Source organism: Oncorhynchus nerka, linkage group LG2 (genome assembly GCF_034236695.1).
Source record: "Oncorhynchus nerka isolate Pitt River linkage group LG2, Oner_Uvic_2.0, whole genome shotgun sequence".
In the NCBI taxonomy this organism is placed as follows: domain Eukaryota; kingdom Metazoa; phylum Chordata; class Actinopteri; order Salmoniformes; family Salmonidae; genus Oncorhynchus; species Oncorhynchus nerka.
The window spans coordinates 60,559,499-60,581,391 of NC_088397.1; the positions used below are offsets into that span (position 1 = coordinate 60,559,499).

General features: G+C 41.5%; 1 protein-coding gene across 2 annotated transcripts in view; it reads right to left on the bottom strand.

The window, feature by feature from the left end:
- LOC115144919 (paired box protein Pax-7-like) overlaps positions 1 to 20,778 on the bottom strand; it is an 87,885-nt gene extending 67,107 nt beyond the window's left edge. The window contains exons 1-4 of one of the 2 annotated variants that reach the window (XM_065000774.1): positions 20,345 to 20,778; positions 18,713 to 18,987; positions 17,962 to 18,103; positions 17,597 to 17,725 (exon numbers count right to left, since the gene is read on the bottom strand). In XM_065000774.1, the coding sequence (XP_064856846.1) occupies positions 17,597 to 17,725; positions 17,962 to 18,103; positions 18,713 to 18,987; positions 20,345 to 20,429 (631 nt within the window). In that variant the 5' untranslated portion in view covers positions 20,430 to 20,778. Of the gene's footprint in view, positions 1 to 17,596; positions 17,726 to 17,961; positions 18,104 to 18,712; positions 18,988 to 20,344 lie in introns of those variants that run through there. The other variant, XM_065000769.1, reaches the window with a different exon arrangement.
- Between the last annotated feature and the right edge of the window lie 1,115 nt (positions 20,779 to 21,893).

The following is a 21,893-nucleotide window of genomic DNA, read 5'->3' on the forward strand; positions in this document are numbered from 1 at the left end:
ATTTTTTTTCCAGAGCAAAAACTGAAAAAAAAATAGTTTAAAATAATGATATTACATTAAAACACAGCTAACCACAGCACATCATTTACCACTGCATCTATCTGAGATAAAACTGCTCGCTGATATCTTTGTCGACAGTGGAAATAAGAAGATAAGAATGTGTGTAAAAAATAACATTTAGTTTACTATTAGATTCTTACCACTACCAGGAGTCGATGTTACAATTTCCTTAAAGAACTGACTGAGGAATGGGAAAATGCATTGTTGTTTTTTTCATGGAAGAGGACAATTGTCAATTTGTCATTAAGTTTAAGAATATTCAACTGTCTGGCTATTATGTGTAGTATACAGTATCTAAGTGTGCAGGGAGAAAATCACCCTGGCTATTATGTGTAGTATACAGTATCTAAGTGTGCAGGGAGAAAATCACCCTGGTTATTATGTGTAGTATACAGTATCTAAGTGTGCAGGGAGAAAATCACCCTGGTTATTATGTGTAGTATACAGTATCTAAGTGTGCAGGGAGAAAATCACCCTGGCTATTATGTGTAGTATACAGTATCTAAGTGTGCAGGGAGAAAATCACCCTGGCTATTATGTGTAGTATACAGTATCTACGTGTGCAGGGAGAAAATCACCCTGGCTATTATGTGTAGTATACAGTATCTAAGTGTGCAGGGAGAAAATCACCCTGGCTATTATGTGTAGTATACAGTATCTAAGTGTACAGGGAGAAAATCACCCTGGCTATTATGTGTAGTATACAGTATCTAAGTGTGCAGGGAGAAAATCACCCTGGCTATTATGTGTAGTATACAGTATCTAAGTGTGCAGGGAGAATATCACCCTGGCTATTATGTGTAGTATACAGTATCTAAGTGTACAGGGAGAAAATCACCCTGGCTATTATGTGTAGTATACAGTATCTAAGTGTGCAGGGAGAAAATCACCCTGGCTATTATGTGTAGTATACAGTATCTAAGTGTACAGGGAGAAAATCACCCTGGCCATGAAAGTCAGTGCCTGCCCAGATCCTTCTCTCCCTCCCTCTATTCTGCAATGTATGTTAATGCAGGAAAGGCGAGATCTGAGCTGCAGCAGAAGAACCCTTTCCTTTTAAACTGCTGCTGTCCAGCCGGATCGTGTCAGTTTGAAGGCCCCATTCAAAAGTGTTCATGCATCTGCCTTTGAGACACAATAGCAGCTAGTTTATAAACTGTCTGCCTGGGTGCCTAAAGGCTTTAGTTCTTATTGTTTTCAGCCCCTTAATAAACTTTTTGGAGGAGTTCATCAACTTGCCTGAATAGCCTATACAGCGAGTCTCAAGACAGAAAATAACAGAAGGTTCTTTTCTCCTCCCTCTTCTTTCTCTCCTCCTTTTCTAGTGGCCATTCGGCTGACAATGGAGAGACTAGGCTGTCAGACATCAGAAGTCCCAATACAAGGAAAAGGGAATTCAATTAGAAGAAAAATGCTTTCAAAAAGGGAATGGGGACAATTGAATTTCCACTTCTTCTAAACCAGAGAGAGGATGATTCAAGCTCCAAAATCTATTATGCAATGGAATACACAAAACTATATTCAAAAGACAAACACAGACATCATCAGATAATATATTAGTCTCATGGGGATGGATGCCTGCAGTTGAGTTTTGAAATAACAATTTTGTAAACACTATCAAAAACACTATCGAAAAAGCCTATTAAGATGATAATAAATATTTGTTTTTTTTTAAGATATCTAGGACATCCATTAGACATGGAGCACAAATCATGGTGACGCAATAAAATGTCATATGGCTGTAAGCCATTAAACCACTGTTACACCTTTTAAAACTGTGTTAATTTTTGCAAACTTTAAAGGCTTGATGGCCATAATTGACGCAGTAGTAGAAACTTTTGAAGAAAAAAATATCATCCATCGAGCAGTCCAATTCGAAGCGCTCTCATACTCATCCCTTTCTAGGTCTCCCCAAAAAGACTTGAAAGCCGCATTGGCTGGGCCTGACCAACCGCCTACTGTTTCCCACAGATGCACTTGATCATTTAAACGGCCTAATTAGATCTGACACGTTAAACGAGTTAGTATTAGAAAAGGAAAAGCTGGTCAAGTTATAATTTCCGAGTCAAACTCTTGATCCCCTAGCTTACCCCTGTCATCCTTAGTAGTCTCAGTCTCCACATAATGGAGTGTTTTGTAGAATGCCACAGAAGGCAACATCCATCAATCTTATTGCTAATTAATAATGGATACCTTTATTATTAATAATAATAAGAAGAAGAAGAAGAAGAAGAAAAAGAAGAAAATAAGAATCATATCATGTTAAAAGCATTATAGGCGTACTGTAAACTTATGCATAGCCATGCTCAACATTAGCAGCAAGAAACAAAATAACTAAATCTAAAGACCAGATAGTACTATATGTGCCGAATTATATTATTTTTGGTGAAAAATATATGGTAGTCTGACACCTTCATATTTGTGTCGACCTGCTCAATGAATAGGCCTACAATATAAATGAATAGGCCTACAATATAAATGAATAGGCCTACAATATAAATGAATAGGCCTACAATATAAATGAATAGGCCTACAATATAAATGAATAGGCCTACAATATAAATGAATAGGCCTACAATATAAATGAATAGGCCTACAATATAAATGAATAGGCCTACAATATAAATGAATATACAATATAAATGAATGGATTATGTTGATGAGAATCTACAATATTTAGCCTACAATATTTTTGTTCAATAATAGGTGAATAGTAAGTTTTTGTTCAATAATAGGTGAATAGTAATAACAGTATCCTACATTGTGTCATTACCATCATAATTGTATTATCATTATTCGTTTAGTCTATATTTTCGACTGAAAGCGGTGCTTTCTTGCAGTGGCGCCGTCATGCAGCATTATTTGAGAAAAGTTTTGGAAAAGTTGTCTGAAAGCATTAACATAGCCTACCTTGGGTGAGGCCACAGCCTACCTTGGGTAAGCCTACACGTGGCCCCTCTCTATGGGATACAAAGATGAATTACAGGGGGAACTGCAATGAGCTGGATTTGTAGGCAGTAGCGTTGCGTGGGTAGAATCACTGGGAAGCCAGAAAATAAAGCCATATTACAACCTATGTGTTGTGATACTTGCATTGTTTGCTCTATAACCTGTTAGTTCATATTCCTTGCGACCGTGTTATATAGACCTAAGGCAGAGACAATAAGAAGACACAGTGGCAGAATAAACCACACCTTTGTTTCAAACACACCTTTGTTTCAACCACACCTTTGTTTCAACCAAACCTTTGTTTCATCACAAAACTGTAGCAACCTCTGTTTGGTGAATTACACAAAGCATATTGTATTGTAGCAAACAGTTACCTGACCTACAGCATTGTCAGGCAAATGAATGATTCTGACATTTTCCGACCATTAAACAACTATTGATTTAGAACCACAGAGAGTTACCGCGTGTCGCAAAGAAAACAGGGACTGCCTCCACTATTCCAGCACCATTTACACTTCAACATCATCAAATCACCTCTGCTTAGTCTAAAAGACACCAAAAAGGATTTTGTCCAATCAACATGAACTAAATATGATGTGGCTGTCCATGGTTCTGATATCTGTATGTGTGCATGTGGGTGTGCGTGCGCGTTCGAGCACGTAGAAAAACATGTTGATCACCCTACTTGTAGAGAAGGGCCAATGACCTCCTCCTCTCTTTCATGTTGACAAAATGGTCTATCACTCTGTCATGAAGTACATACATTTACATTTACATTTAAGTCATTTAGCAGACGCTCTTATCCAGAGCGACTTACATACTTGTTTTGTCCTCGGCTACCTGGCTAAAATGATTGCTCGCTAGCCTAAGTTCCTTTCATGGGCAATGTTAGCTAGTTAACATTAGCCTCCTACTACTACATATTGAACTTACATCCTCTCAGGCCAGGGAACAATGTATGAATTAATGGTTGGATCACAATCACCATTATAATCATTGGCCAGTACAGAGAACGAAGTAAAACCACAAGTCCAAATCCCTTTCTCCATCCATGGCTAATTTAGGAAAGGGCTAATTTTAGCTAGCTCTAGTCACCGTAGGATAACTACACAACGAGATGCAACAATTTAAATTGTTTCTGACCAACGCTCTCAATGCGATTTGATAGGAGTGACGCCAAATCCAAACTGCCTTCCCTTGACATTTTTTTTTGGTGCACCAGGACCAGCTCACTCAATTTAGTTCAAAGCTGATTGGCTATTATTTTATTTTTTATTAAGGAGTCCAAATGTTCGCTGGCTTCCCTTGCATTCAATGCTACTGGCGGCAACAATGTCATACTCTTTTGGACCAGACAACATCAGATAGATGGCCTACACATACAGGGACATAAGGGTGCTGTTTCACTCGCTCAGATGCTCTCTCCGGTGAGATACATTCAACCTCTTGCAAATTGCAGGGCACAGAGGTGTCTATACACAGAGGTGTCTATCTTGGTTGATCCAAGATGGCGTAGCAGTCGGACGTGTGTTTTGTCTTGTCCCGTCCTGTATAGTGTAAATATAGTTTTTTTCCCTCTTTTTTTCCGTATATATTTCGTACATATTTTAATCTCACTTCCCAACCACAGGCTGAATATACTCTCCTGCAACCCGCATCACCCAATGTGGTACGGATCTGCTTTTTCTATGCTTTAGAATCGGAACCCTCATCAGAAGCTAGCCGCTAACTAGCTACTAGCTAGCCACTGCTAGCGGTCTTCAACGCTAACTAGGACACCAGCGACATCTACCCAAAGCATATCAGACTGCTTTTTCTCTACCACATCTCCGGATTCCTACCGCAAGCTCTGAAGCTTTATACCGGATCATCGTAAATAGCTAGCTGCAATCCGAGTGGCTACTCCTGGCTAACGTCTCTGTCCCAGAGCAAACACCAGTTAGCCTGGAGCTAGCCTCGAGCTAAACCCATCTCCCGACTACCCGAAGAGGTCCAAAAATACCTAATTTGCCAATTGGCCTGGACCCTCGACTGACCCTCTACTGCCGACATGGAGCCCCGCCGATCGGCAGTCCTACAATGTAAGCTAGATGCCCTCAATCTCACTCAAATCATCAAGGAACCCACCAGGTACAACCCTAACTCTGTAAACAAGGGCACCCTCATAGACGTCATCCTGACCAACTGGCCCTCCAAATACACCTCCGCTGTCTTCAACCAGGATCTCAGCGATCATTGCCTCATTGCCTGTATCCGCCACGGAGCCGCAGTCAAACGACCACCCCTCATCACTGTCAAACGCTCCCTAAAACACTTCTGTGAGCAGGCCTTTCTAATCGACCTGGCCCGGGTATCCTGGAAGGACATTGACCTCATCCCGTCAGTTGAGGATGCCTGGTCATTCTTTAAAAGTAACTTCCTCACCATTTTAGATAAGCATGCTCCGTTCAAAAAATGCAGAACCAAGAACAGATACAGCCCTTGGTTCACTCCAGACCTGACTGCCCTCGACCAGCACAAAAACATCCTGTGGCGGCGCTTTCAACAGGCTTCTCCGCTGCGACATCGCCAAAGATCCATCTGCTGGCCAAGGCCCGCGAGCTTTCTGAATCGCTGTATCTCCAGCTCACCGCATGAAGAGGAATAAATAAACAGACTCACCCCATCGCGACGTCCCCCAAAGGTGAACTCTCTAGCCCTCGCTATCTCCCTGCTTGCTAATTCGGCCTGCTAACGGCTAGCTTGTCAAGCTCCGGTCCGCTAACTGCTACCTTATCTAGCTCGGGCCTACGAACTGTTAGCTTGTTAGCACAGGCCTGCTGTCTGTACCACCGCGTCCCAATCACTCTCTGACCCCATTTACTTTCTATCTCTTTTGATTTTTAATTTGTTTATACCTTCCGGAAACCTGCCTCACCCAATGTGATACGGAATCGCTATTACTTTTACTCTTATTTTATTTTTATGACACTCAAGAACCTCCAGACGCTAACCAGCTAACTAGCTACAAGCTAGTTAGTCATTGTTAGTTAAAAAAAAAAAAAAAAAAAACCTGAATCACTCGCCAGCCCCCCTGCCCATCCACCGCTGCCCCCTGGACACTGATCTCTTGGCTACATAGCTGACGACGCTGGACTGTCCATTAATCACGGTACTCCTTTCTGCTTGTTTGTCTTACCTGTCGGCCCCGTTGCCTAGTCAACGCCATTTTACCTGCTGTTTGTTGTGCTAGCGGATTAGCCTCGCCTACTGTTTTTAGCTAGCTTTCCAAATTCAACACCTGTGATTACTGTAGCTGTATGTCTCTCTCAGATGTCAATATGCCTTGTATACTGTTGTTCAGGTTAGTTATAATTGTTTTAGTTCACAATGGAGCCCCTAGACCCACTCTGCATACCTCTGTTACCTCCTTTGTCCCACCTCCCACACATGCGGTGACCTCACCCATTACAACCAGCATGTCCAGAGATACAACCTGTCTCATCATCACCCAGTGCCTGGGCTTACCTCCGCTGTACCCGCACCCCACCATACCCCTGTCTGTGCATTATGCCCTGAATATATTCTACCATGCCCAGAAACCTGCTCCTCTTATCCTCTGCCCCCAACGCTCTAGGCGACCAGTTTTGATAGCCTTTAGCCGCACCCTCATACTACTCCTTCTCTGTTCCGCGGGTGATGTGGAGGTAAACCCAGGCCCTGCATGTCCCCAGGTACCCTCATTTGTTGACTTCAGATCGAAAAAGCCTTGGTTTTATGCATGTCAACATCAGAAGCCTCCTCCCTAAGTTTGTTTTACTCACTGCTTTAGCACACTCTGCTAACCCTGATGTCCTTGCCGTGTCTGAATCCTGGCTCAGGAAGGCCACCAAAAATTCAGAGATTTATACCCAACTATAACATCTTCCGTCAAGATAGAACTACCAAAGGGGGCGGAGTTGCAGTCTACTGCAGAGATAGCCTGCAAAGTAATGTCATACTTTCCAGGTCCATACCCAAACAGTTCGAACTACTAATTTTGAAAATTACCCTCTCCAGAAATAAGTCTCTCACTGTTGCCGCCTGCTACCGGCCACCCTCAGCTCCCAGCTGTGCCCTGGACAATTTGTGAATTGATCGCCCCCATCTAGCTTCAGAGTTTGTTCTGTTAGGTGACCTAAACTGGGATATGCTTAACACCCGGCAGTCCTACAATGTAAGTAGATGCCCTCAATCTCACTCAAATCATCAAGGAACCCACCAGGTACAACCCTAACTCTGTAAACAAGGGCACCCTCATAGACGTCATCCTGACCAACTGGCCCTCCAAATACACCTCCGCTGTCTTCAACCAGGATCTCAGCGATCATTGCCTCATTGCCTGTATCCGCCACGGAGCCGCAGTCAAACGACCACCCCTCATCACTGTCAAACGCTCCCTAAAACACTTCTGTGAGCAGGCCTTTCTAATCGACCTGGCCCGGGTATCCTGGAAGGACATTGACCTCATCGTCAGTTGAGGATGCCTGGTCATTCTTTAAAAGTAACTTCCTCACCATTTTAGATAAGCATGGTTCAAAAAATGCAGAACCAAGAACAGATACAGCCCTTGGTTCACTCCAGACCTGACTGCCCTCGACCAGCACAAAACATCCTGTGGCGGACTGCAATAGCATCGAATAGCCCCCGTGATATGCAACTGTTCAGGAAGTCAGGAACCAATACACTAGTCAGTCAGGAAAGCTAAGGCCAGCTTCTTCAGGCAGAAGTTTGCATCCTGTAGCTCCAACTCCAAAAAGTTCTGGGACACTGTGAAGTCCATGGAGAACAAGAGTACCTCCTCCCAGCTGCCCACTGCACTGAGGCTAGGTAACACGGTCTCCACCGATAAATCCACGATTATCGAAAGCTTCAAAGCACTTCTCAACGGCTGGCCATGCCTTCCGCCTGGCTACTCCAACCTCGGCCAACAGCTCCGCCCCCCGCAGCTCCTCGCCCAAGCCTCTCCAGGTTCTCCTTTACCCAAATCCAGATAGCAGATGTTCTGAAAGAGCTGCAAAACCTAGACCCGTACAAATCAGCTGGGCTTGACAATCTGGACCCTCTATTTCTGAAACTATCTGCCGCCATTGTCGCAACCCCTATTACCAGCCTGTTCAACCTCTCTTTCATATCGTCTGAGATCCCCAAGGATTGAAAGCTGCCGCAGTCATCCCCCCTTCAAAGGGGGAGACACCCTGGACCCAAACTGCTATAGACCTATATCCATCCTGCCCTGCCTATCTAAGGGAAAGCCAAGTCAACAAACAGGTCACTGGAATCCCACCGTACCTTCTCCGCTGTGCAATCTGGTTTCCGAGCCGGTCACGGGTGCACCTCAGCCACGCTCAAGGTACTAAACGATATCATAACCGCCATCGATAAAAGACAGTACTGTGCAGCCGTCTTCATCGACCTCGCCAAGGCTTTCACTCTGTCAATCACCATATTCTTATCGGCAGACTCAATAGCCTCGGTTTCTCGGATGACTGCCTTGCCTGGTTCACCAATTACTTTGCAGACAGAGTTCAGTGTGTCAAATCGGAGGGCATGCTGTCCGGTCCTCTGGCAGTCTCTATGGGGTGCCACAGGGTTTGACTCTTTTCTCTGTATATATCAATGATGTTGCTCTTGCTGCGGGCGATTCCCTGATCCACCTCTACGCAGACGACACCATTCTATATACTTTCGCCCGTCATTGACACTGTGCTATCTAACCTCCAAACGAGCTTCAATGCCATACAGCATGGCCTCCAACTGCTCTTAAACGCGAGTAAAACCAAATGCATGCTTTTCAACGATCGCTGCCTGCACCCGCATGCCCGACTAGCATCACCACCCTGGATGGTTCGACCTTGAATATGTGGACATCTATAAGTACCTAGGTGTCTGGCTAGACTGCAAACTCTCCTTCCAGACTCACATCAAACATCTCCAATCGAAAAATCAAATCAAGAGTCGGCTTTCTATTCCGCAACAAAGCCTCCTTCACTCACGCCGCCAAGCTTACCCTAGTAAAACTGACTATCCTACCGATCCTCGAGTCATCTACAAAATGGCTTCCAACACTCTACTCAGCAAACTGATGCAGTCTATCATAGTGCCATCCGTTTTGTCACCAAAGCACCTTATACCACCCACCACTGCGACTTGTATGCTCTAGTCGGCTGGGCTTACATATTCGTCGCCAGACCCACTGGCTCCAGGTCATCTACAAGTCCATGCTAGGTAAAGCTCCGCCTTATCTCAGTTCACTGGTCACGATGGCAACACCATCCGTAGCACACGCTCCAGCAGGTGTATCTCACTGATCATCCCTAAAGCCAACACCTCATTTGGCCGCCTCTCGTTCCAGTACTCTGCTGCCTGTGACTGGAATGAACTGCAAAAATCGCTGAAGTTGGAGACTTTTATCTCCCTCACCAACTTCAAACATCAGCTATCCGAGCAGCTAACCGATCGCTGCAGCTGTACATAGTCTATTGGTAAATAGCCCACCCATTTTCACCTACCTCATCCCCATACTGTTTTTATACTGTTTTTTTATTTTATTTATTTATTTACCTTTCTGCTCTTTTGCACACCAATATCTCTACCTGTACATGACCATCTGATCATTTATCACCCCAGTGTTAATCTGCAAAATTGTATTATTCGCCTACCTCATGCCTTTTGCACACATTGTATATAGACTGCCCATTTTTTTCTACTGTGTTATTGACTTGTTAATTGCTTACTCCATGTGTAACTCTGTGTTGTCTGTTCACACTGCTATGCTTTATCTTGGCCAGGTCGCAGTTGCAAATGAGAACTTGTTCTCAACTAGCCTACCTGGTTAAATAAAGGTGAAATAAAAAAATAAAATAAAATAAAATACCAGCCATGCTCAAGTTAAACAAAAAAAATGAAACTGAAATATGACATGCAATAGCTTTAAACTAGCGACTCGTTTGGGAAAATCTGGCATTATATACGGACCAAAAATATAAATGCAACACCCACTGAGGGGGGAAGAGTCACTTTCGTGTCCTCTTCATGACTGTGTTGGTGTGTGTGGACCATGATAGTTCCTTAATGGTGGACACTGAGGAACGTGAAGCTCTCAACCCGCTCCACTACAGCCCTGTCGATGTGAATGGGGGAGTGCTTGGCCCTCTGTTTCCTGTCGTCCACAATCAACTTTTTGTCTTGCTGACGTTGAGAGAGAGGTTGTCGTTCTGGCACCACACTTCTAGGTTTCTGACCTCCTCCCTGTAAGTGTCTCATCGTCATTGGTGATCAAACCTACCACTGTCGATGATGTTGGAGTAGTGCGCGGCCACACAATCGTGGGTGAACAGGAAGTATAGGAGGGGACTAAGCATGCACCCCTGAGGGCCCCGTGTTGAGGGTCATCGTGGCGGATGTGTTGTTGCCTACTCTCACCACCTGGAGGCGGACCGTCAGGAAGTCCAGAATCTAGTTGCAGAGGGAAGTGTTTAATCCCAGGGTCCTTATTGGAGGGCAGGATTCTCACAAAGGTGTTCCTTTTGTCCAGGACTTTCAGTCCAGGCCTGTGTACCTGCATCCAGCCAATTATGCCTTATATACAGTGGGGCAAAAAAGTATTTAGTCAGCCACCAATTGTGCAAGTTCTCCCACTTAAAAAGATGAGAGAGGCCTGTAATTTTCATCATAGGTACACTTCAACTATGACAGACAAAATGAGAAAAAAAATCCAGCAAATCACATTGTTCTATTTTGGTTTCATCTGACCATATGACATTCTCCCAATCTTCTTCTGGATCATCCAAATGCTCTCTAGCAAACTTCTGACGGGCCTGGACATGTACTGGCTTAAGCAGGGGGACACGTCTGGCACTGCAGGATTTGAGTCCTGGCGGCGTAGTGTGTTACTGATGGTAGGCTTTGTTACTTTGGTCCCAGCTCTCTGCAGGTCATTCACTAGGTCCCCCCGTGTGGTTCTGGGATTTTTGCTCACTGTTCCTGTGATCATTTTGACCCCACGGGGTGAGATCTTGCGTGAAGCCCCTGATCGAGGGAGATTATCAGTGGTCTTGTATGTCTTCCATTTCCTAATAATTGTTCCCACAGTTGATTTCTTCAAACCAAGCTGCTTACCTATTGCAGATGCAGTCTTCCCAGCCTGGTGCTGGTCTACAATTTTGTTTCTGGTGTCCTTTGACAGCTCTTTGGTCTTGGCCATAGTGGAGTTTGGAGTGTGACTGTTTGAGGTTGTGGACAGGTGTCTTTTATACTGATAACAACTTCAAACAGGTGCCATTAATACAGGTAACGAGTGGAGGACAGAGGAGCCTCTTAAAGATGATGTTACAGGTCTGTGAGAGCCAGAAATCTTGCTTGTTTGTAGGTGACCAAATACTTATTTTCCACCATAATTTGCAAATAAATTCATTAAAAATCCTACAATGTGATTTTCTGGATTTTTGTTCTCATTTTGTCTGTCATAGTTGAAGTGTACCTATGATGAAAATTACAGGCCTCTCTCATCTCTTTAAGTGGGAGAACTTGCACAATTGGTGGCTGACTAAATACTTTTTTGCCCCACTGTACATAATTGCATGCAGCCCACCTGTTGCAGGTAACTGAAGCAATACAGGAAAGGCAATACGCACCAAAATAACATTTTGATAAAAACAACCATTTCTATTTTAATTATGACATAATTACGTTGGAACAAGGGTATTGACAAAGCATTCCACCAAAATAGAACTTGACTCAAGTGTCTGGAGCACCCATCACCATTATACATGGAACATCATATATCTCTGGATAGCTGTTTTTCCAGCATGATATATCCCTGAAGTACGTGGGTGGACGCACATAAGAGGCACACATAACCAAAGTGTCAAGGCAGACCATATAACTATATCATTATTGAAAACTATACCATGATATTCTCATTGAAAGAAACGTGTGATAGGGTCAACACAAGTTCTAGTGAAAATATGTTAAGTAAAACAAAGGCAGAAATGACAGGAACATCCTGTCGACTATTGCTATAACCGGGGCCTTGAGGGCAATTCTTCATCATTTGTGCCATATGATTTGTGTCAGAAAATCTGTTCTGCAACCCCCATCCACACTAAATACCATGGTGCTAACAAAACGTCTGAAAAAGTATCGACCACATTAAGGAAATGTGAAGTGAGTAGTCTAGTCTAGATTAAAAAGATCATCATCAACCATAACAACAACATCATAAACAACAACGAGGATGACGAAAACATGTATGGATTAAATTATCCTAAAGTGATGATGTATCTTAATTTAGTTTTGAAAAACCTATGAATCACAGTATAGGCCAATCTTTTTTTTATTTTTCAAGCATGAAATGTTAACCTTGGAATGCAATATCGCATCCAATAACAATGTACAGTAAATGAACCGGGAAATTAAATCCTTTTAAGTTTTAAAGCAGGAAAGGATTCTGAACTTGTCTTTATAAATGAGGTAGAAATTCCCATGTCTTCTTCTACACTTCTCAAAGTCCCTTAAATAGCTGTAGGGGGAAGATTGTCCATTTTTGAGAATCCCACAAGAGATCGAAAAACCATTCTCCTAAGTAGTGTGCACATGATAGGACTTGTCCCACGTGGCAAACATTGCTTTAATTAAAAAATCAGACCAGCCAAAAGACGTGCAGGCTTTTAAACACTGTCTGTCAGTTTGTAATACGATGAACCACCATTGTGTTTGTGCAGCAACAATAATGTTTCTGATAAGCATAAGGATCGAGTTATCCTCATCTACTTTCTCTATTTCCTTGGCTTGCCCTCTATTATTATTAATATATATTTTTTAACAAGACTGCGGAGAACGAAAATCCTGTACATGACAAATTTGGGGTCCCCCTCAAATTCACAGGTCACCCAAAACAGTGGGTATAATTGCGCGTTAACGCTCCTCCCGAGGAGAGAACGAATCGAGACCTAATCGTTCAAATGTTTTCTGTATCCGTTTAACGTGTCATTACCATCGGTTGACGTGTTATTTAGAAATCAGCCCCGTGACATAGGCTATAAATCACCGTGTGTTCAGATACCAACTCGAGGTGTGAAAATATGGTTCCTTCATCACAGTGGCGGGTAACGATTAAAGGGGTCCGTACTGTTTAATTGTATAAAAGCTTGTAAACCATGACCCCTGCTAAATATTGTTCACTGTCGAAGAAATCGGCTTCGGTACTAACGATTTAGCATAAATTACCAATGATTGTGTTAGTTTTGGAGAGCGTAGAGTCTTTAGCCTATGTCAGTGACTGATTTATGCGTTTTGAGTCTCAAAATTCAGTGTCCTGTCAAAATCAAGACAAAGCTTAACTAACAAACCTATTTGAAATGTAATTATGACCGGCTTGGGTAATTTGATTGGTTCCAGGATTACACCATGGTCTTTATCGTGATTTTGACTGTCCGTTTCCATAAAATAACCATGCATGCTTACAGTAGACTCTAATTTACATTATTTGACAGAAATTGGTAGCCTATTGTCTTTAGTAGGCTGTAAATTATTTAAAATGTTTACAAACCTTTTTAAATAGTTCAATGTGATTTCTTAATTACAACTAATATATTGTTTTGAACCAGAACATATTTTTATAATTAATATATAATAATATTATTATTGGGCTATTATTAGGCTATTCGTATTCTTTATATTATTATATTATATTATTATTGTCAATAATATCGTAATCGATTATATAATTATCTGTTGCGAGGGTTTTCAGCTTTGCCCTCTTGTGTGTAAGAAATCTACCAATGAAAATTCCAGTGAAATGTGGCGAAAGCGGGCTGCGGGGAGGTTAATCCGAGTTTAATGCAGTGAAGCACAGCGCAGGGTCTGGGCTGTGATGGGTGTGTTATCTCTGCCCAACATTTGGGTCTCCCTCAATTTCAACCCAACCAAATAGCTGCAAGAAAGTGCAGATGGAGTTACTCTCAATGCCTGAGGATTTTTTTGTATTAATAGCTAAATAACTTCCCCATACTTTCATTAAATCTCTCTCACACACTATTCCAGATGGATTTGTTTGAAGTTGTCTCTTACTTCATTCCCCTGTCCTTCTCATTCAGCACGGCTTTAGACCCCGAAATATAGCTACATCATATTTCCGGAGAAGTGTGTGTGCATGCGCTTGTGTGTTTGTGCGTGTGCGTGCATGCGTCGAACACACTCATTTCAATGCTTTCTTTATTTTTGGTCTTTATACATTTTAAATTGTTTTGCCCGTTTCTATCGTTTCATAAAGTCTGCAACTTCTCAGTTCTCATAGATGACGTGATTCTTTACTAACCCTTTGCATAAAACATCCTTGTTCTTAATCGATACCCATGATCATTTAATTGAATATGCACACAGAGAAAGCGAGCTTGAAGCCTCGGATTGCCTGACACCACAGTGGCTCTCCAATGCTCTCTCTCGTGATTCCTTCCCAACGCCCAAAAAGCCCGTCTGACCTCTGTTTGATTAAATTGAGAACCACAGGTAATCCGAAGATTTGCTGAAGTGTCCCTTGCCTCCACCTCGCCAATTCATCCAGGCTACAGAGGACCGTTTGTTGGTTTAGTTATTATAGATTGTCCCTTTAAAATGGGCGGATTCATTCTTTTCCTGTCGTTCTGACCAGTCATGCACAAACAATATACCTTCTCCAGGATAGAGAACATGCACGTGTGGCGTTTTGTCTAACCCCTTTACCCCGTTGTTCGCCTAATGCAACTTGTCAGAATCATCGCAGCACCTCACTATCACTATCACGTTATTGAGGATGGCAGGTGGAAAGCGTATATGGATGAATATTCTTATCAAAATGACATAGGCTAAGGCTGCGTTCCTTTTATTAACACATGTGTGTAGGGATACCAAGACAGTGGAAGTACAGCTTTCTATAAACTCTTGTATATAATCTTATATATCATCTCCACACATCATGCTGATCTATCTCCATTAAACTACGCCAAGTGGCAGCGGTGTAAGGCACTACATCTCAGTGCTAGAGGCGTCACTACAGACCCGGGTTCGATTCCAGGCTTTATCACAACCAGCCGTGAATGGCGGCGCACAAATTGCCCACCGTCGTCCGGGTCAGGGTTTGGTCGGGGTAAGCCGTCCAAATAAGAATTTGTTCATAATAAAATAGCCTATTGCAACTTGCTTGAAATTATACATTGAAAATAGCCTACTTGTTTTATCATTTCGGATTACACAGAAGATAAATCTGTGATGCAACACTCAAATATAGTCTATGAATAAATAGACAAATAAATAAACACATTTAATAAATCTAGAGAGCTCTGAAGTAAACCACAAATCTCCTAAATGTGTCACTAGGGCGAGCCACTGTGAGCTCCGCTCAGAGATGAAAGTGAAAAGAAATAAAAGGCTCAATTTAATCTGCTTTAAAACCCTTCAACATAACGTTTGTGCTTCCAACTCAGAGAGTGAGGGGCTGATTGGGGATAAATACATTTCTTACCATGCCTGCAAGCTATTACACCCCACTCCAACACAGCTACCTATTCAACAGACACGTTTCCATTACTTACGCTAATAAGTCTCAACGTTATTAAATGCCATCCGGATGGTAAACTGTATAAGGACAAATACGAATCTTTTTAAGAATTAAAAAGCAAATTTGGTATGTTCTGAGTTTACGAAGACAGATCTGGCGCTGTCATTCGTAGGCCTACGTGAGGTTTCCAACATTCTGATGTGACACTGTTGCAAGTAAATTAATATTTCATAATGCAGGGCATGGTCCGACCAAATCTTCGATGTAAACATGGTCATAACGGACATCTGTTTTCTATTCGTGTGTTGAGCATCGAATAAGAACAATCATCAACAGAAAAAATAGCAACGCAATTAGGGAAAATTCCAGTTAAACATTTGGCAACAAGTTCACCTTGGAATGGAACAAGTTAAAAATCCCTTTGAAATCAGAAGCCGAAATGTTACTGGCTCTACCAATGGGTAATTTTGCCTGAAGTGTTTCTAGCCAAAGGCTATCTGTTTACAAACTGAAACGCCAACATTACACCATGCAGCTAAGAAACACAATGATCCGAGCTCTAAATGGATAAACGGACACAAACCATTTAAAAAAAAGAAAGCACCGTTTTGCACCATGAAATGCGTTGGCTATTCTCCTCCAACAGATTATTCCGTAATATTACAAAACTATCTACCAGCGGGGTATACTGAATAATTCATTTCCCTTTATATGTACCCTTGCCCTTTGTCCAAACTATTTTCTTTCTCTGGTTGCGGGTTTTTGAATGAGAATGGACCGGACTATTCCCCTTTTTGCTGCCCTGTTTTCTAAGATTTGCCTTTGTAGACCTACCTCGGAATCTTCACTTTAGAAAAGCGTCATTGGAGAGAGGTTTTGCGACTGAAGTTCATCTTCAAGTTCGAATAAGCTTGGCTGTGTATTTTATGGGGGAAATCTTTTTGTGAACTATTATCTAAACCCTATTCAATTATGTTTGATCTTCTTAAATAGCGACCTTTGTCTCTTTCAGGACAGGTTTGTATAAGCACTATGATTTTCTCTCTCCCTCTATATTCAATGACAGAGAGCGGACTGACAAGTGGTACAATAACACGAACTAACTAACTGAATTACGTTTTTTCATATAGACTTAGGCTATACAAAAATATGAATTTGAGTTATCTTCAAATACTAGCTAAATAAATAATGTCGTTTATTCCGATTTGCCATAATGTTCAAAATTGTAATATTCACAATAAGCGTTGTTATTTTTAAAATGTTAATCATTTGTTTCAAAAACGTTTGTTACCAACTAGTTAATGTGTGCAAGCATTAACATAATTGCCGTGAGTATTACGGGGATATGGCTGCAGAGAAGAGCCCTCCTCGTCTCAGTTTAACTGACAAGTGATGTAGTGTCTCTAAACCGACATTGATTGTCAAACCGGTCAACTGTCAGCTGTCGTTTAGGAAGATCGTTAAAAGAGCGGGAGATGAATTTGTAAAACAAATACATTTTCTGGAGCTAAATAGGCTACCTTCCGTCAGGGCTCACATAAATAATTGAGTAATTGAGTAAAGACTGACTGGGATTTCAAAGCATGAGCCAATCTGCGAGAGGATTTCCCGATTTACCATAAAAGTATAAGAATTTCCCAAGAGATATAGACCATAGAAAAATACATTTAAATCAATTGTTGACCTAATTGAAAATTACAAGATGATTAAAAAAACAACTGTAGCTTCACCTCCAAATAATAATAAATAAAATAATGATGACTTATATAGGTCTAATAGGAATAGGGTGTAGGCCTACTAAAATGTAATAATAACAACAATAGCGATAACGATAATAATACAAATAATGGTTGTTGATGTTGATGATATTGCTATTGGAATAAGCAGGTGCCTAATACAGCATTATCGTGGAGGTGTGTGTATGGGATAAAAGTACGCCTAACATTTTATTGTTTAATAAGACAAATAAGAATGACACGATTTAGTCACAATTCATAGCAAAGTAAGCCATGTTTTTCTTTGCTGGCCTACCTTTATCGCCGAGAATGCCATCGATGCTATGCTTTGTTTTCTTTTCTCCGTCTTCATCCTTCTTATCACTATCGTCGTCGTCATCTTTCTTGCCGAATCGGGCCCTCAGAACTCGGCTGATGGAGCTCACTGAGAGAAAACCAAATAGGCCTTGGATTACAACAAAAAAGTCCTACGGTATTTTGTGTAGTAAATGAATGGTATATGTATATGCTCATCAGCTCATGTCAAGACAATGTGAAAAATGATAAAGTTACAAAAGTAGAAGTACAATATATAAAAACTGCACATCAAATACCAGCCTGTAGATGGGTTCATGTCTCATCCCCTTACAGTAATCACCATAAGAAGGAAAAGTTGCTTACCAGAAGCCTCACCTGAAGGAACAGTGCTTCTGTCGCACACCCCGTCCTTCAGCAGCTTGTCCCGGATCTCCCAACTGAACATCCCGGGGTTTTCTCGCTTGTACTCCTCAATCCGCTTCTCCACATCTGGAGTTGATACCTGCTGTGGGTTTTATAACGTGCAACGGCCAGACACAGAGAGAGGAAAGTCGAAACAACGTTTAATTCACACGAAGAACATGATATTGTAATGTATATGGATACAAATACACATAGCCTACGCGTTTCCCTGATTGGGAGTCGGAAATGTAGACGCATGCCTTCCTACAACATTTCAAGGCCTATAGCCCAGTCATTTCGTTAAATTAACTGCGTAAATTTTCTAAACCTGCTACGAAAAGCCAAATCTGACGTTTAATTCGACAAAAACTGGATACCTTCTAGCCATTAACCTATAGCCTATGCTACTAAACTTCCTGATTGAAGGCCTAGGCCTAGTTTCGTGTCTTCATAGGCTACCTCACAAATCAATCACACACAAAACTGCATGTATTTCACTCCATGCAATAGTCATAACTTATAGGCTATAACTGGTAATGTTTGTGTGTGGAAATGTTTGCATCATGCAGGCATGCAGGTGTGTAACATGCACGTGACATGATAACTGACGAAGAAGAATAATAATTGGTAGTCTTACACGAATTGCAGGTCAATGTGTCGGCTAGCTGAAGTCGATTGTGAAATAACGTAGAAACTATAGTCCTCCACTCACCCTAGGCTTGCTGCCTCCTATTGCCCCGGGACGAATCGAACCGGTCTCCTGGTACCGACAGAGGATTTTGGAGACACAACCATGGGAAACTCGTAGCTGTCGCGAGATTACGCAGGGTCGGATGCCATGGTGGGCCATCTCTACTATCTTGTGTCTGATATGATTTGGCAGCGGCCTCCCGTTGATGAACACTCCACCGAGCTGGTTCACCCGACCTTGGCCCAGGGGGGTTGATACTGTTCCACAATAAACATATTCAGGTCCTGTATATTGTCCTGATGATATTGTAATTGTTAAAGTTTAATGCGCAAGAGATCAAGTTAGACAACAATGCAATGACAAAGAGGGCAATGTGAAATTAGGTTAAGGATAAACAATTAAATATGTTGATGTGAAATTGGTTTGGTACTATATAGGCCAACTTTAAATTAATTAATATCTTGAGAGTTATTTCACATAGACAATAATTCAATACAAAATAAGTAGGCCTGGCCCGTAGTTCTTGACTATCAATTTTCGGCCCAAATCCCATTATCATGCGCCTATAATAATCATCATAATAATATTATTTATCATTATCGTCATCACAACCGTGATAATAATGCAGTAATAATATGTGTATGGATGTGTCGAATGGATGAACGTCTAATTCTGACATTAGACTGTGAGAGCTGGTAGCAGCAAAGGTTTATTATACTAAACTATAAGATAGACACATTCCAAACATATCCCACAGCCCATCCATTCTTAGTAGAGAACCCTGCACACACTCATTCCTAGTCAGCCTGGCTGGCAGAACGTATCATTAGTGCCATAGAGCACTTGAGGATCTAATTTCGTATTCAAGAGGCACCGAAGAGTGTGGAACTTTCCACCTTGATTATTCCTAGTCATGCAGTACAAATATTGATGTGATCCTTTGAGCCATCTCTTTGCTGTGTATTTTGTTTCCATTTGCAGCAGCAGGATACTTCAACAAATCCTGGAGCTCTTGGTTTTGTGCATTTTCGTTAAAAGCTCTTGAGCACGAACAGGCTGTGATTGGGACCGATTCCCATAAATAGGCCTACCTGCAAATACAAATTGGTATTTTTCCGCGCATTTGCTTAGATCTTTTTTATTTTATTTCCTCGCATAGTTTATAATTTGACTCATGGAGTTATCTTAGCAACCATGTCACCATTGGTTTAGTGCGTTTTTAATTGCATAAAACGATCACTAATCAATCGGGAGGATAGACCTATCACGCATTCAACATTCTATGAAGTAACATTTTGATCATCCATATTGTCAGTGACATAGGTAAACATAATACACACTAGAAATAATACATTTAAAGTAGGCCTATACTTCTACAATCAACATCTAGGCCTGTCAAGCCATGTTAGGCTGTCTATTCTGTAACACAACCATTTCATTTTCCCTGTATAGTAGCCTAGACCTAAATTAATATACAATAGAAAACACAATTGTCTAATATTTAACAAAGATGAGCTACAACAAATCAAAAACACAATTGCCTAATATGTCCTAATCTTTCACGAAGATGAGCTATAACCTCCCTCTAAGATGACGATTTAGTTTTTGTTGCAACTCTCGATAATTTTTTTCCAAGTTAAAAAGATGCCGTACCTTCCAGAGGGAATCCGGTGCGGGGGTAGTTCTGGCCTGGCGCAGGGCGCATCATTCGAGGCACTGTTCCTGGTAAAGTAGCCATTCTAGCTACTGAAGCAACACCGGGTGGGCACTGATACCAAATTCTTACTCGTGCAAAGTCCAGACAAGAAAATATAGGTCTACGCCGACAGGATGTGACGAAATGTCTCCTCTCAAAAGGATAAAAAGGAGACAATAAAATCGTAGTCCCAGTCAGAGAAACTCCTAAATACTAAAACCCCTCCAACAGAAAAAGTGGTGATGTTCGTCACCTGGTTGGTGAGTTTGTGGGGTAAAAGAAGACCCCTTTAGTAAAGGGTTTTGTGCAGTGTTAAGGGAGGGTTGCACCTTGAACTCAAATGTGTAAATGGGCAAAGTTTATTTAATTCTTTACCTTGATATACGTTGTCAGCTAGTTTTAACGTCTGCCTACTGGTTGAAAGTAGTATAAGTGGCCAACTTTGGCGCGCGTTGTAGGAGGAGACACTGAAGCGCGCGGATAGGCTCGACGGGCCTTATTTAATTCATGACGGGGAGAGTGGGTATAGCCGCGGACTTGTCGACCAATCAGACAACCGCATGGGAAGCAACGCACTCCTGCAGTTTTGAATTCATTGCATCAGTCCCTCCACATTATAAAACTAAGAAACAAAACCAAACAAATGTGATGGTAATCATTATACCTGAATAAAACACGACTCCTTCTTTGCTCTGTCCACACACGTGAATCATTATAAACAAGATGTATTAATGTATATCTATATTTGTGTACAATAAGTACAATATTCACAAATCCACATTGTATTATGTATGTATGTATGTATGTATGTATGTATGTATGTATGTATGTATGTATGTATGTATGTATGTATGTATGTATGTATGTAATGTATGTATGTATGTATGTATGTATGTATGTATGTATGTATGTATGTATGTATGTATGTATGTAGCCTATGTATGTATGTATGTATGTATGTACGCATATATATATATGTGTGTGTGTGTGTGTGTGTGTGTGTGTGTGTGTGTGGTAACCTACATTCATTGTTTAAACTTGGAGATAATTATTTGCTATGGTCACGTTGGCTTAAACCTTTTATGATATCAGATAGTAATTTGAGGTTCAACACTATAGGAAAAAGACTACACGAAAAGTGCAGTAAAGGTTAAAGAAGTGAACTGAATATTAGGCCTACTCCAAGAGCAACTCTATTCCCCCGCTCAAAGTCACCCTCATTTCCATGGGGATAGATTCGACCTTTACGTTGAGGGACTGACTGACCATTGAGGTGCTTCAGCAAGCTTATCCTACCTTATTTGCACACACTGTATATAGGCTTTTTCTATTGTATTATTGACTGTATGTTTGTTTATTCCATGTGTAATTCTGTGTTGTTGTTTGTGTCGCACTGCTTTGCTTTATCTTGGCCAGGTCGCAGTTGTAAATGAAAACATTTTTTAAAAGAAATCTGGCATAACTGCCATCATAAATTGTAGAAGGAGGCCCAACAAACGCTTAACT